Raw genomic sequence first — 14,448 nt, 5'->3', positions numbered from 1 at the left:
AACTGAAAGCATTGTTGCCGACAGGTAGGACGTCTCATCAAGGCAGGCTGCAGCTGTACAATGAGCCGCACCTGCGAAACCATTTCATTAACCCCAGTGCCAGTGCCAGTTCAGGAGATGTCACGTACTCGTGCTCTGCACTGCCGAAGCAGGGTCTTAGCACGCGTCGTGGGTGGCCTCAAGCCAGCCTAGAAATGCTTGGGTTCGGTATAATCACCAGTACCGCGTCCAGCATACAGGATGCTGTTTGTGGATCGTTCCGGTGCCAGTAATGGGCTTTGCGCCTGACAATATGACATGCCACCTCATGCGTACCTACAGCGCAGTAGCCACCAGTCCCATGGGTCGCGTTCCGTATTTCCATCATTGTAGGCGACGCTGCTGGTGAACATCTCCTTGTACCGCCCATGCGCGGTTTAGGAGCCTATGGCCTGTCCTGCTCTTACCAGTACGGCCTTTTCCCTATTTGCAATTTCGTGTTCGAATGAAGCAGTGGTCAACAAGTTTGGTGAAAACGCGCGGCCGCCCATGGAACCCACCAATGCACTAATGTTCCCTTTAAGACGATGCCCCGTTACGGGATGCATGCACAAGAGCATGTAGCCTAGCTACGCTATTGTTCGCTAGCAATGTCCCAAGCAAGGGAGATCCCAATCCCTTGAGTCACAATCCACTGCAAGTCTCTATCAACAGATGGCCGATAGACCTGGCTTTCGAAGGCTCGTGGATAGGAAGGAACAGGGCCAAAAAATACTGTCAGGAAGTAAAGGGACTTCCAACCACGCGGAATCAAATTCACAGTTCAAGAAGCTTCGTCAGCTCCTTGCGAAGGCTCAAAAGGCGATGCCGATTGGCCTTGCGTGCGCCTCTCGCTCGTAGGCCGCGTAGGCTGGCCGGCTCACTTGCGCGAGCTTGTACTCATAATCGCCCATAATTGTGTGCTAGTCCTTCAGAAACGGTTTGGAGTAATGGCGCATGCGGTCAGCGGTTTGCGGTTGTCGCCCCGACCGCCGGAGTAGAAGTCGTAGCCAATGAGGCGCACAGCGGTGTTTCCTGCGGAAGAAGAAAAGGCAACGAAAGAGCAAAAATTGCCGTGAGTACCTTAGAACGGGCTGCTCTTACAAGCCAAGCGGGCTAAAGCCACGGGTTTATTGGGTTTTTCACGGAAGCGAAGATCTTCATTGTCATGCATTAGTTGGTGGCCGTTGTTCACAGGCAACTTCGCGAGTTCCTTAGTGGCCAGTACTGGCACAATAGCAGCTCAGGCTTCTGCCAGTACCGCCACAACCCTCGCTTCGGTGCACCTTCACCATCGTCATCTCTCTGCTCGCAAGTACCCAGGCTAATGACGCTGTACCAGTGTCCATGGCGCGTCGGTATGTCGGTTTATTTTCGTTCGGTACAGCGGCATTGCACGTGAAAGCTGTCCAGCATTTGCCCAGCTATGCCCTGGCCAACCACCCAAACCACAGCGCCCTTCAGAAAATCTAAGCCACCCTCACAACCCCCCATGTCCTCAGCCGTACTTGAACGTCGTCCTGGCTCTTACCGACGGGGATATCATGGACGATGGCTGCGGTGACGTCGGTTTTGAGTCCAAAGATGACCTTGCCAATGTTGCACCTGGGAATGCAAAACACAACAACGGCACGGTTTCGCACATCTAAAGCTGACGACCAACACGCCAGGCGTGCGTGCGTGCGTGTTCCTGCCACTGCCAGGGAAACGTTAACGCGCATCAGCAACAGCAGCAGCAACAATTGTTTCTCGGCGTCGGTGCGGTGACTAAGCCTAAGCCTGCAGAGGCGCGGGGCGATTTGCCGGGGGAATATCCTCTCCGTGAGCACTTACTTGGAAGCCCTGGTGTTATCCAGAGCCTTCCAGCCGTCGGACCGCAGGTCGTCTGTCGCGGGTACCATGCGATCCACCTTAGAGGTCGCACCCACAGGCATCTGCAGTGGCAGTGGTGGCAATGGTGGTGGTGGCAATGGTGGTGGTGGTGGTGGTGGTGGTGGTCAAGTCCATGGGGCCGGGACGCGAGTCTATGTACGGCACTAGGTGCGCAGGAGGTAGCCGCGTACTTGGCAGTCCTATGTCTGTTAGTATTGTACGGGTTGTACTGCGGCATGTGTCGTGAAGGGCGCTGCCTCATCCGACCATATCCCCGTGGCACTTGTATTCCCGCCTCACCCTTTCGTTCCCCAATATATACCCATAACCTGCGGTCGCTTGGAACTGCGCTCCAAACAGGTACAGCAAAATAGTACAGAGTAAAAAAGTACAGTAAAATCGGCTATTTATATTACGGCCGTTTCTTGTCCCTAAGTCTCAATCCCCGTTTGTCGCAACGAGCCTTATCATCATGAACATCACCATCATCACCACCGCGGATTGTGGTGCATGGTCCACACGAGGCAAATGTACATGGTGCCACGTCATCCTGTTCCCCTGGACGACCTAAGAGCCGCCACGTGTCCCGGCTGCTTCCCAACTCATCAACTCACAGAGCTACAGGACAGCTGGGGCCTGCCGGTAAGGTCCGCGAGCACACGGCTAAGGTCCGCATCCGATACAGCCGAGGTCACCACCACCGACAGCAGTGTCGAGCTGGAGGCCAACAGGCTCTTGAGTGCGCTGCGGGCCTGGTCAGGGAGCGCCACCAGCGTCGAGTCGAATGCCACGTGTACGGCCGCACCCTCGACTGGGCTCGTGGACTGTCCCGGTGCAGCTGTGATGGCGTTGATGCCATCCTGTACGGCATGTGCGGCGGTACAACGTTCGATGAGGAGCCAGCTCAGAATATGACAGCGTAATGTAAGCGTAATGTACGACAGTCTTAAACCATATTACTACTGCTGCCTCGCTCCCCCCTTCCTCCCTTCCCAGTTTTTTACGCACGTTTTCTGAACCCCATGGGATCGCGTATTCCCCTGGATTACAGGATTAGAATTTCGTTCTTCTTGTTTCCCGACCCGGGCCTCCACCATGTCATGTAGGGCCTCTGATATCGGTTTCCTTTCCCTTCCATCCCCACCCCGGCTCCCGCTCACAATCAGTTTGTTCTTCTTGTCGTTATCCGGCATGGTGACGTTGTCGATGAGCACCACCACATCCTGGACCTTCACGGGTGGTGGTGGTCGTGGGGCGTTCCTGGGTGCCTGTGGGGGACTGAGAACACAAACCATACACAGGGGGGCACACGGACCCACGGGACGGGTTTGGGGAGGGAAGCGCCGGGCCGAAAAATTGTGGGTCATCAGCACAACCTCGCGATAAAAACAGGACGCGGCACTGTTGTAAAATAGATTGGTAAAAGCCCACGCACAGCCTTCCCCCTCTTCACCCAACGGTCAGCACAGCAATGTAAACGCACTGTGTGCATGTGTGTATTCCTAGGAGCGACGTGTTTCCGCAAGGGAAACCACCAGCACACCAAAAGCACCAACACAAGCGCACACGAACCCGCCCGCCTGCTAAGCCCCTACGACACTCACGCGAGGGGTGGCGGTCGGGGTGAGGGTGGCGGCCTGGGTGGGAGGGGCGTGTTGGGGGGCAGCAACATCGCCTTGTTATATCCCACTGCCACCATCGCCGCGATACGTAGCCTGTCAGCCGGACCGATGATCGTCGCGGGGTTCTTCACTTTGTTGGTGGTATAGCCACCCGACTGGAAGTCGTAGCCCACCTGTTGGCATTGTCAGCATCGGCATCACCACATACACTCGATGTGTACACACATGCACTGACGCATATGTATATACAAATAAAATTATGTGCACCCCCCATAAATGTGTACAGGAGTGAACAAGACAGACATGATAGTGCGTAACAGATATAACAGAGCTTTGACATGCATGCATGCATAAAATAAAATTAATAATAATATAATATTTTTAATAATAATAATAATAATAATAATAATAATAAAATAAAATTGGCATGCATGTGGCACGAATGCCGGATCACCGCGGTTTCTGACCACGCCTCCTAATCCCTCTGCACCTGCCACCCACCAATCTGAGAACGCCGGCGCCCACAGTCCACTCCCACACCGCTGCTTCGCTGCTGCCGTTGACGGATATCACCCGGCGGCCGTTACCGGTACACAACATGGCCACCGTGTTATCCGCGGGCTGCGAAGCGAAGTGAAATAAAGTGGGGGGATTGTGTGTGGGTGTGTGGGTGGGGTGGAGGGGAAATCCAGTTGAGATGAGTTGCCGTCAGTGCGTTGGCAGCAGTGGTAGCAGTAGCAGCTGACGAGGACCCCATTGGCGATGTACGGCATCATAACGATGGAAATCATGTACACACATATATACACACACTCGGTCACACACGGTCCGCACCATGGAGCCGAGCGTGACTCACCTGCATGTCGTAATCGATGGCGGGGGTGTCCATCGCACCCACGAAGTTGGCGTTACCCTCAACTGCCAACGAGAACCTGGCAGTTATGTTCCTCTGCACAGCGGGTGGCGGTGAGATGTTTTAGTGTGGTGGTACGCGGGGTGCTGACAGTGCTTGCTGAAACCAATGGCGATACACTTGGGGGTGTTCGTGTGGTGTTGTACTGGAAGCACCTGTAGCACCCCTAGGTCTTTCCGGCTCGTGTGCTGCCGCCGTGCAAAAAGGACACGTCGCGTGCGCTGAGTCGCTACTGAATAACGTCGCAGCAAAAGCCTCGGTATCGGAAACATTACGTCCCCCTTGAAGATCTTGACCCCGATGGGGCGCACGCACGCACACACCAGGCCCTAGTCTCCCAGGCCGCACAGTCCAGTCCACCCAGGTGCGGAATCAAACCCTCGGCGACCCCGTGGCTCCTGTACCCGTGGGCACTCTGCCGTGCAGCCAGCATTCTGCGCTGTGCCGAGTCTACGGCTCGGCTTTTCCTCTCTCCTCCTCTCCTCCTTTCCTCCCTCCCTCCCTCCCTCCCTCCCTTACCCCAACCTCACCTTGGTGCATTGGGAGTTACCCATATTCAGCAAGCTCTGCAGAATGGTGGACACGTCTGATTGAGTCGTTTCCGGTGTTACGACCACCGCGACAACGTTGCCCTGCAGCAGCTGGCTCCGCAGTGCCTGCAAGCGCGCGGGAAGGGGGGGAGAGGTTGGACGGGAAAGGAAAGGAATTAGCCCAGTGTTAGATTGGTTTGCTTTTCAAACGGTTACCCAGGCTCTTTGCTCGTACAGTATGCGTTCGTTACGCATCACCCTATCCCTAATCCTCCAATCCTTGCCGTGCAAGCAACCTCCACCTCTTCTACTCCCCCTCCACCCGCTTTTCCCCAACACTTATCCCCGCTCTCTCCCCACAAACGCCCCCGGCCTCACCGCCCTGTTGCCTGAGCTTAGACGCAGGTACGTGTTGTCGTACACCACTTGTACGGACGCTGCGCCAGGCCCTGTGGACACTATGGCGCTCTTGCCAATATCGCTGTACAACCCGAGAACTTGAATCTGCAGCTGAGTTTTGCGGAGAGCGTCAACTTGGTCGACCTGATCGGTGATTACGATTAAGTCGGCGTCGACGGCTTTAAAAGGAAAGATGAAAAGAAGGGGAACAAAGGAAAAGAAAAGGGTTAAGTTTCGAAAAGGGAATTCGGCGGTAGGGAGCGTAGTAATCGGAAAGGCAAGCGTTGGGTATGTGAGCGAAGGGTGTGTGTGTGTGCATGGCGCGGGGGAGGGGGTTGCGAGGGCAAGGAGCGACACAGCAAGACCGCACACGCGGGGGAAAAGGGGCAGGAACCAACAAGGACGGGGATTCGAAAGGGACGAGAAGGAACATATTACATATAACCCATAGCTCAAAAAATAGGGAAGACGTTTCGGGAGCGCGAGCGTGCTTGGCTAGCTCGCGAAGTAGACGCAGCGAACGAGAATTCTTAGAAAAGCTATATTGCACGGACGCAGTAAGGGTGCTAAGTGCGTGTGCCATAGATGGGTGATATTGTGGATGCAGATGACTTACGAGGGGGCGGAGGCGGTGACGGCGGGTTGGGTGGGCTAACGACTGGGGCGGGCTGAAGAGGGGCTAGTGGGCTGGGGTTTGGCGGGGGCCGTGGCGAGCGAGGCGGCGGTGGCGGAGGCGGCGGTGGCGGCAACGACTGACGCGGCGGTGGCGACGGCGGCGGCGACAGCGACGACTGACGCGGCGGCGGCGATGGCGGCGGTGGCGACGGTGGTGGCGGGGACGGTGGTGGCGATGGCGGCGGCGGCGACGGTGGCGGTGGCGGTGATGGAGATTGTGGCCGGGGTGGCGGCATCCGGGGAGGTGGCGTCCGCGGTGAAGGCGGCCGCGGGCGTGGCGACGGTGGGCTTGGCCCTGGTGATGGCGGCGACGGTGGCGGCGGTGACGGCGGCAGCGGCGCCGGTGGCGCTGGCGGAGCGTACAGCAGCAGATTTTGCCAGCTCTCTACCCGCTTCGCATCTGTGTGTGAGGGAGGGGGCCGGGGGGGAGAGAACGCTCTCAAGTTGGGAGGGAACACACACGAATAGGTTGCATGACATGTAAGGCTGCAAAGAGGCACGTACGGTACAGCGGGAACCCTAAGTATAAAAAATGAAGTCGAATGGAATCTCCTCAATGTTGAATCTTCAAATGCCAAGGTACCCGTAAAAACCACCTCAGTGATTCCGGGAGCACGCACGTGTGTGTGTTTGTGTGTGTTTGTGTGTATCAAATCCGGACCTCACATGCGCCGGCGCACCATGTCGTACTATGTGACATGCCGTACGGATTAACGGTATACAATGCACGTTTACGCGGAAGAAAAGGGACAGACTCGGGAAAGGGAGGTTGTATGGGTGATGCCCGGTGTGCGGGGTCAGCAAGGGCCTGGCGTTGTGAACATGGACTTCACACACAGGCACAACACCCAAGAGTTGGATTCGCTTGCCATTCGGACAAAGGGCCGTGATATCGTGGAGGGCCGCTTTGTTAATGAATTGTGCCCATCGCGGGTGTAAAAAAGTGCACTTGGTGGGATTTGAACAGGCACCAGTGCGGGGTGAATGAGGTGTTCCTAGAAACGGGTTCGGGTCTTAGGCCGTGGCCTTCACGACGACCGCTGTGGTGGCTGGGGCTGTGCCGTGCCATTTGTTCGCAACATGACCACCTACTTCCCCAATCGAAGCCCAGCAGCTTGACCCAGCCGCCAAGGGGCGTCTGGAACATGTAGACGGGGCTGCTGGCGTCATTGGCCACCCTGTATAGCTGGATGCCTGCGGAGTGCCGAGGGGGGTGGTGGAGAGCAAAGAGACAGCAGGGCAGCAGAGGGGGGCGTGGAACAAACGGATTCTGGACTGTATTGTCTGCTGCTGCTGCTGGGAGTCAACAGATCAGCTGGCGGGATACAGATGATGATGATGATGATGATGATGATGATGATGATGATGATGATGATGATGATGATGATGATGATGATGATGATGATGATGATGATGATGGTGATGGTGATGGTGATATTGATGAGTGGGAGGAGGAGGAGAAGGGGGGAAGGAGGAGTAGAAAAGGGGGGAGGTGGAGGAGGAGGGGGGTCAAAGGACAAGTAAAATCCAGGCGTAACCCGTGGCAACAGGACCCTAAGAGTAATCGGATGAGGCGAAGAGGTTAGAAGAGGCCATGAGGGAAGGGAAGTGGCGCAATGCGGCCAGGTGGGGCCCAAGAGGAGCACTGCCAAGAGGAGCCATGCCGTTACCGGGGGAAATGCACGAATTCTCTACCACCGGCTACCTCAAAAAGCGGCTGTCCGTCCTGTGCTCAATGATTTGGAATTTCCTTGGACATAAACACGAAATACATGGATGCAGGATTTAGGATGCACCATCTGATGCGTGTGAAGCCTGTGCTTGCGAAGATATGGATAGTATCTCGGTTTGAGTACTCGGACGTACGGCAGAACCGAGAAGCTTAAAAGCTCACCTTGCACATACCGTGGAAAACGGTTTAACCACTTAGCAGCACTAGATCACGGTGCGTCAAACACAGAGGTTTAAAAACATAGAGGAGGGCCAGACGGTGCACCAAGTCCCTCCCTCCCTCCCTACCTCCCTTCCTGACTCCCTCGCTCCGCCCAAACATAGCCCCCCAGACTCACCAAGTCGACAGGTGAAGGAGGTGATGCTAACTTGGGCGTTGCCCACATACAGCGTCACGGCCACATTCGGAATGTCGGCGATCAGGTTGGCAGCGAATTTCACCGGTTCCTTTGGAAGCGGGGCAGGAACGCCGAAGAAACAGAGGGGGCCAAGGGGAGGGGAGAACATTAGAGCACGCCTGGGTTACACGCCTTGGCCAGATAGCAGCCAGAGCAGGCATCCTGGCTAACGTCCTAGGGTTTGCCTGCTCCATCACCTTCTTATAACAACCGCCTGCCGTACAAGGGGCTGTGCCGTACTGCACGCGGATGTCCGCGTACGGCTCTACAAACTGCCGAATTAGCGAACCGACCCTGTGCTCCAGTCATCCGAATGGCATCACTGACCCACCATCAAGTCGTAGCGACACAGCGTGTACGACAGGAAAAAATGCTGGCCAGCGCGCCCATTCTTCCTACCATCACCCCGCCAGCAGGCATGCTCATGCTGCCGCCACCCGTTCTCCCTCCTCGCCTTGCCAGAAACCTTTCCTGCCTACACAGGCGCCGAACTTTCTATGTAGCACAGCGCAAAAAACACGCCACCCCTCTCATGCCGCCTAATTCCTATGCCTTCAACCTAATGAGAATAGCCACCCCAGGAGCGCAATTGTGCTCGTGCCCGCGAGCAGGTCGTGGCTATGGTTTTCAGCCGCGGTTACCCCGATCCATTTACCCTCACAGACCCAACCCTTGGGAGGCCTCACCCATTTGCAATCGGGTGACTCGCCCAAGAAGAGGCTCAGGCAGTTGTTGTAATCGATGGGGGTATCCGCCGCCGCCGTTAGGACCAACATGCTGTTTGGCCGGTCAATTAAAGCTATCAAGGCATCCTTATTATCCTGCAGTACGAAAGGGGCATGTGCGGCGTTTTATGTACGGCAAGTTATCGTGGCCTAAGGTTGGTGACTGTTGTGGAGAAGAAGGTTTGCAGGTTGTAAAGGAAGGAATGCGTCCGCGTTTTGAGGATGCAACCTGGGCAACAGCGTGCCGTGAAAGTTGGTGCAACCCGCCCGCGTGCCGTGTGCTGTGTGTATACCTGCCTATCTTCCACATGTGCGCACGTGGGGATGAAAACGGATACGCACATGCGACCGGAACGTAATGCCGTGGCTTTGCACCGCAATCCCTTCCCCCCTTCCATTCTCTTACCCCGCACCCCACGTGACGGACAAACATGCATACAAACACGTGCATACATACGTACACCTCCTGTCCTTCCAGCTAAACCACCAAAGGTGCTCCCAGGAGCTGCCTAGTCCCGCACCGCTACACCCCCCCATGCGCACGCCCTCTTCTGCCCCAGCAGCATCTCACATCGCTTAAGTCCACGAGGGTGGTGACGCTCATGATATGCGTCCGGGCGGACAGCTGCAGCGCCGGCGGTGTCTTAGAGACCACAGTGGGAACTGTCGGCACCAGAGCAGACATGGCCTTTTACATCAGGACGAGGAGGAGGAGGAGGAGGAGGAGGAGGAGTGCAGGCACGCCGTGGGGTCGGTCGGTGGACGGAGTTGGTGCGGAAGGTGGAGAAGGGTCCACAATCGCCGGTTGGATCAGGGTAGAGTGCGGCAAGGCAGGCCACGGGCGGGGTGGGGTAAGGGAGGCGTAGGAAAGAGTGCAGGAGGGGCCGGCACGGGAAAAGACATGGAAACGAGGCCAACACGCCGCCATAGAAAAAAAGGAGGTACAGACAGGTATACATAAGTAGAGGAAGAGAGGAGAGAGGAGGACAGATACACAGATAGGAGAGATGAGATAGAAGAAAATGATAAGGTGAGAGAAAGAGGCAGAGGGTGGGAGAGAGCGAGCGAGCGAAAATAGGGAAGGGGGAAATATGAAGGGATGTGAAGATAACCACCACTGTGCCATCCTAGACACAAGGGCATCTGAATGTGTGCAAATGGCCCAGAAGCCCCCCATTCTGGAACAACAACAACAACAACAACAACAACGACAACAATAACAACAAGCGCATACATAAAGCACACACACACACACACACACACACACACACACACACACACACACACACACACACACACACACACACGCGCGCGCGCGCAACTTGGCTCATGGCCCCCAATAGCTCCAGGAGGCTCATTGGACTGCTCGTCTTCTTCTATATCAGCCAGCAACGAAAAACTGACTGCTGAAACATCAACCACCAACCGCCCTCGGCTCTTCACACATTCCGCGCTTCAGATTTGGGCGACAACTGGTTCAGCTTTCCATCACTCATCACCAACACCATCACCGCCACCTGAATGATTTTTATAAGGGTCGATATCCCTTTCTTAATGCGAAGAAGATTATCCAACCTTGGCGCGGCACGTCGTGCCGTACAGTACCCTATATCGCCGAAACCCGATATCACACCACAATCACGACAATCTCGCAGCTCCTCTGATTGTACGGTCATCATGAAGGCGGTTGCTGGCGGCAGCAGCAACAACATGAGGCATTGGTGATGGAAACTCCCGTCAGCTTGGAAAGCATTTAATTAGTAAGAGGGGGTAGCGGCGGCGCCACCACCCAGCTCCCAACTCCTAACTGCCAACTCCTAACTGCCAACTCCTAACTGCCAACTCCTAACTACCAGATCCCTTGAGTGGCCCGGCGGCCCGATGCGGAGTGTTACTGACACGTACGACCTCCTTGCTGTCGCTGATGGCCTGATGCATCAGAACGTACTACTCCATTTTCCCAAGACTCGTTCGGTGCGTCCGTCCGTCAGCAAGCTAGCAAATGTAAAGAGAGAGAGAGAGAGAGAGAGAGAGAGAGAGAGAGAGAGAGAGAGAGAGAGAGAGAGAGAGAGAGAGAGAGAGAGAGAGAGAGAGAGACGTCCGCAACCCACAGCTTGGTGACCAGATAAGAAAAGAATAGTTATTATCCCTTAAAAAACCCTTCGTCGGTACGCGACCGACCGACCGGCCTGCGCACTGCCGCCCTTGCCGTTCGTATCTGCTAGGCAAAGCGCACCCTGGGACTGTCCCTAAGTCCCCGCAAACAGGAACACGCGCCTAAACGCAGCCAAATAAATGGAACAACAGTTAGGGCTGTATATGCTGACCACTGGTATGGAAGCATGTATGCACGGTGATGGTGCCATTTTCGCGCGTGTTTCAAGCGCCAGACTTACGGCGTGCTTAATCGCAGAGGAGGAAGGATTTCCCCCAGATCGTTGGATACCCGAGGGGTCGTTACGAAGCGGCTGGATGACGAGTGCTTAGCGTGGCTTACTAGTAAGCTTTTGTAGGATTTGCGGTAACAAACCGATTGCCGTACTTACCCTTACACTGTTGACGAGGAGGTTTTTCCTGTTAGCATCGTAACTGTCGCCTGGCCTTGGGTCATTGTAAACAACGATAGGAAGTGGGGCTTGCGCGGAGGCCTTTGGCGCAAAGGCGACGGTTGCAAGCCATGCCGCCCACAGAACCAAGACTGCAGGGACAGTACACGACTTGCGTCTTCGAAGTCCCTCCGAAACTACCCTGAGAAGTCCCATTTCAAGATGGCCGCCTAAATGGCAGCAGAGCATTCGCTCCGATCCTCGATCAGGTGGCGTTGGTCTGCAGCAACCAGGATAAAACAAACCAAGTAGATCTGCTTGATAGAGTGTATTGCTTAATACATTATCCCCATATTTGTTAGCGAGTTGCGAAGGACAGGAATCGAAAGAAAGGAATTGATAGGTTGCGTCAACACTTCGCGCGCGCTGACTTAGAGCCAATCGGTATTGTAGCTGTAAAGGTTAGTGCGTCCAGGGGCATTATCCTTATGGACGGCTTGGGAACTGTGATTTGTGTCTACACCGGGGCGCCTACCTGTACCTCCGCAACGCGAGTGGCATGAATCCGGCACAATAATAATGTATATATTGATTTTAACGATTGCTTGGGTCTCTAGCCGACGATCATGTGCCAGTACATTGCTTCGTAGTGCACTTACGTTCCTGCTCCCTGGAAGCAGCTTATCCGCCTGGCTTGGACCTTCAGTCTGTAGCTTCAATCTAAATAGACAAGTTCCACAAGATTAATTTCGTAAAGCCCTCCTCACCAAGGTTCGTGTAACACCTGCGAACCCGGTGGGGATGCTAAACTGAACCCAAGTATCAATCCGTTATGTATATGTGAATTGATATATTAAGGGTTCGGGCTCGATTAGTAAAGTTTCGCGCTTGTTTCATGGCGGTCGTTAACCAGGCTTCCGTGCGGCATGGTGGGCGAGGCGACCAAGGTTCAACTCCTTCAAACGTTCCTATCTAACAGAAATGCCCGCCAATTTACGCTTTTAGGGATATCAATTACGAACTCGATGCCGTGGGTTCGCAGTTGAGCTTTGTGTCTTTCATCCGATATGGGAGCACACTGGGAAACAGTTCCTACGTCCACCAACGCATGTACGGGAGGCAAAGAGCTTAAATGACTGACACTTGGTTTACGAACAAGGGGTAACTTACACGTTCTTGCTTCCAACTGTTTCAGCCCGAACTACTATAAGGAAATTCATGCTGTTGTATGTCCAACGTAGCTCGCGTGATCGTGGGTCCCAGCTGTTGCGCAGCGTTGATGTGATCGACTTGTTGCCAATTTAATCCCTGCCATTATTCAGTTCACCACCATCTGTTTTAGCCAATTTGGCGCGATGCACTAGAGGAATTGTCAGATGCCAAAGGCTGCGCGGCAGGCATTGTGATATGCATGGAAGTTCCGGAAGCATTCGGGAAACGAAGGAAGCGTTGTAGGATGACGGCATTCCTGTAAGGCAGAGCTATCGCAAGCGTCTATGGCTCATGGCTAAGGAATAATGTATCCACGGGGATTAACCTTCGGACCTAAGAATCATTCCTTGCTTTGGATAGAATTTGAACGTCAATGTATCCAATATTGAACAAGTCAACGCACATGATCCTCAAAACCGGAAAAAAAACGCTGCAAGCAATTCCGACTTTCCGAAATCTGGTTGCCTTACCTCGTTACGCCCACTTTTCGGTGAAGCTCGTGTATGCATGAGTCGTGGAGTTCGGGGCAATGCTCGCTTAGAAATTTAATTTACGGAGACATGCACAGCCCATATGGCTTTTGTATTCAACAGTTACAAGATGCAAAATGGTAGGCGAGAAAACTGCCAAGAAAGCAAGCGCCCGTCCACCATCCAGTCATCGCTATCGCTAATTTTTATCATAAAAATGAGCTATAACCTCATAATTTTATATTGTTTTTAGTGATTCACCTTTCCTTCAAGCATGCGCTGTACGGTCCCCTACGACAGGCTCGTGTATTAAGGCCTTTCGATGGACCTATCCACGATAATTGATTTCAAGTACGGAGTTTTTACAGCTACCCTGTCTGCCTTTCTATGCTTGGCCATGTAAGGCCCACAATGTTTTACTTGTGGCGCTCGTTCGGGCACACGTTTCGCATACGTACGAGCCGACAGCAACAGCATCGCCGTTGAGTGCGGCTCCTCAAACGTCCTGATCATTTTGATTGCTAGCTTGGTGCATGAAAGGTTAGCTCGCAGACAAAGCGAGGTCATATGGAAAACGCAAAGGTCCTCGGCCCGACAGGCACGGCAGAATGGTTATTTGTGGGAAGATGATCGCGGCAAGCGGTTGTCCAAATCATTGGTTGGGCACAACCATATGATGTTACAATTGTTCGTAAGATTCATGGCATCTCATGTTATGAAATTTTGAGCCCAAGAAGCGCGAGGCGAATTTTGTTGTTACATGGAGCTTTTTCATATATACGCAAACGATTTTCTGTCGGTCATAAAGGCTGGGGGGTGGGGCAAAGGAGGATGTGGAAAGCTACGAATGTTGCTAAACAGTTAGGCGAGAGGTTATGTTTAGTCGCTACAGACAAAGAGACAGACAGACAGACAGACGCTATGGAGTGGGCAGGGGGCTCCCGAACGCGCATCACGCGGTGGCCCCCTTTCCTTGGCCTCAGGGAGCTTCTGCATCACCGTGACTACCCACAGCAGCTTTGCGCTCTTCCTATTTTTCCAGCGCCTTATCAGAGGCGGCCGTCCAGCTAAAGTTCAATGTCTGCCGGCCGTCCCTTTTCCGTAGTACGGGATGCATGTTAGCAAACTTAGGTTACCCTGTTCACGTTAAAGCAACCTGAAGAGTCCCCTTCGTTGAAGTTCCATTAAAAACACATTTTGATGTTTTCTGCAGGTAATAATCAGTGCCCGCAAGGAAGTATGTCGCGAGGCAGCACATCCTCATTGGAGAGGTCCGTTCTTCGTCCTTCGTCCAAGCCTTGGCTGCCTAGTAAACGCACTTCCTTCATCTCGGCGTG

The 14,448-nt window shown here is 54.1% G+C and overlaps 1 protein-coding gene across 1 annotated transcript; it reads right to left on the bottom strand.

Annotated features, from left to right (window-relative positions):
* Positions 1-949: 949 nt before the first annotated feature.
* Positions 950-13,678, bottom strand: VOLCADRAFT_88596 (uncharacterized protein; the record flags this gene model as incomplete). The annotated part of the gene is made up of 17 exons (XM_002948154.1): positions 950-1,053; positions 1,550-1,623; positions 1,852-1,952; positions 2,505-2,750; positions 3,051-3,158; positions 3,495-3,527; positions 4,014-4,133; positions 4,369-4,461; positions 4,956-5,081; positions 5,334-5,465; positions 6,222-6,429; positions 7,118-7,223; positions 8,099-8,207; positions 8,845-8,979; positions 9,455-9,571; positions 11,430-11,581; positions 13,570-13,678. The coding sequence occupies 17 exons, from the start codon at positions 13,676-13,678 to the stop codon at positions 950-952; spliced, it is 2,073 nt and encodes a 690-aa protein (XP_002948200.1).
* Between the last annotated feature and the right edge of the window lie 770 nt (positions 13,679-14,448).

The sequence above is a fragment of the Volvox carteri genome (genome assembly GCF_000143455.1).
Source record: "Volvox carteri f. nagariensis unplaced genomic scaffold VOLCAscaffold_9, whole genome shotgun sequence".
Classification (NCBI taxonomy): domain Eukaryota; kingdom Viridiplantae; phylum Chlorophyta; class Chlorophyceae; order Chlamydomonadales; family Volvocaceae; genus Volvox; species Volvox carteri.
Note: the sequence above shows the minus strand (reverse complement) of the source record. Positions and strands in the feature narration are given on the sequence as shown.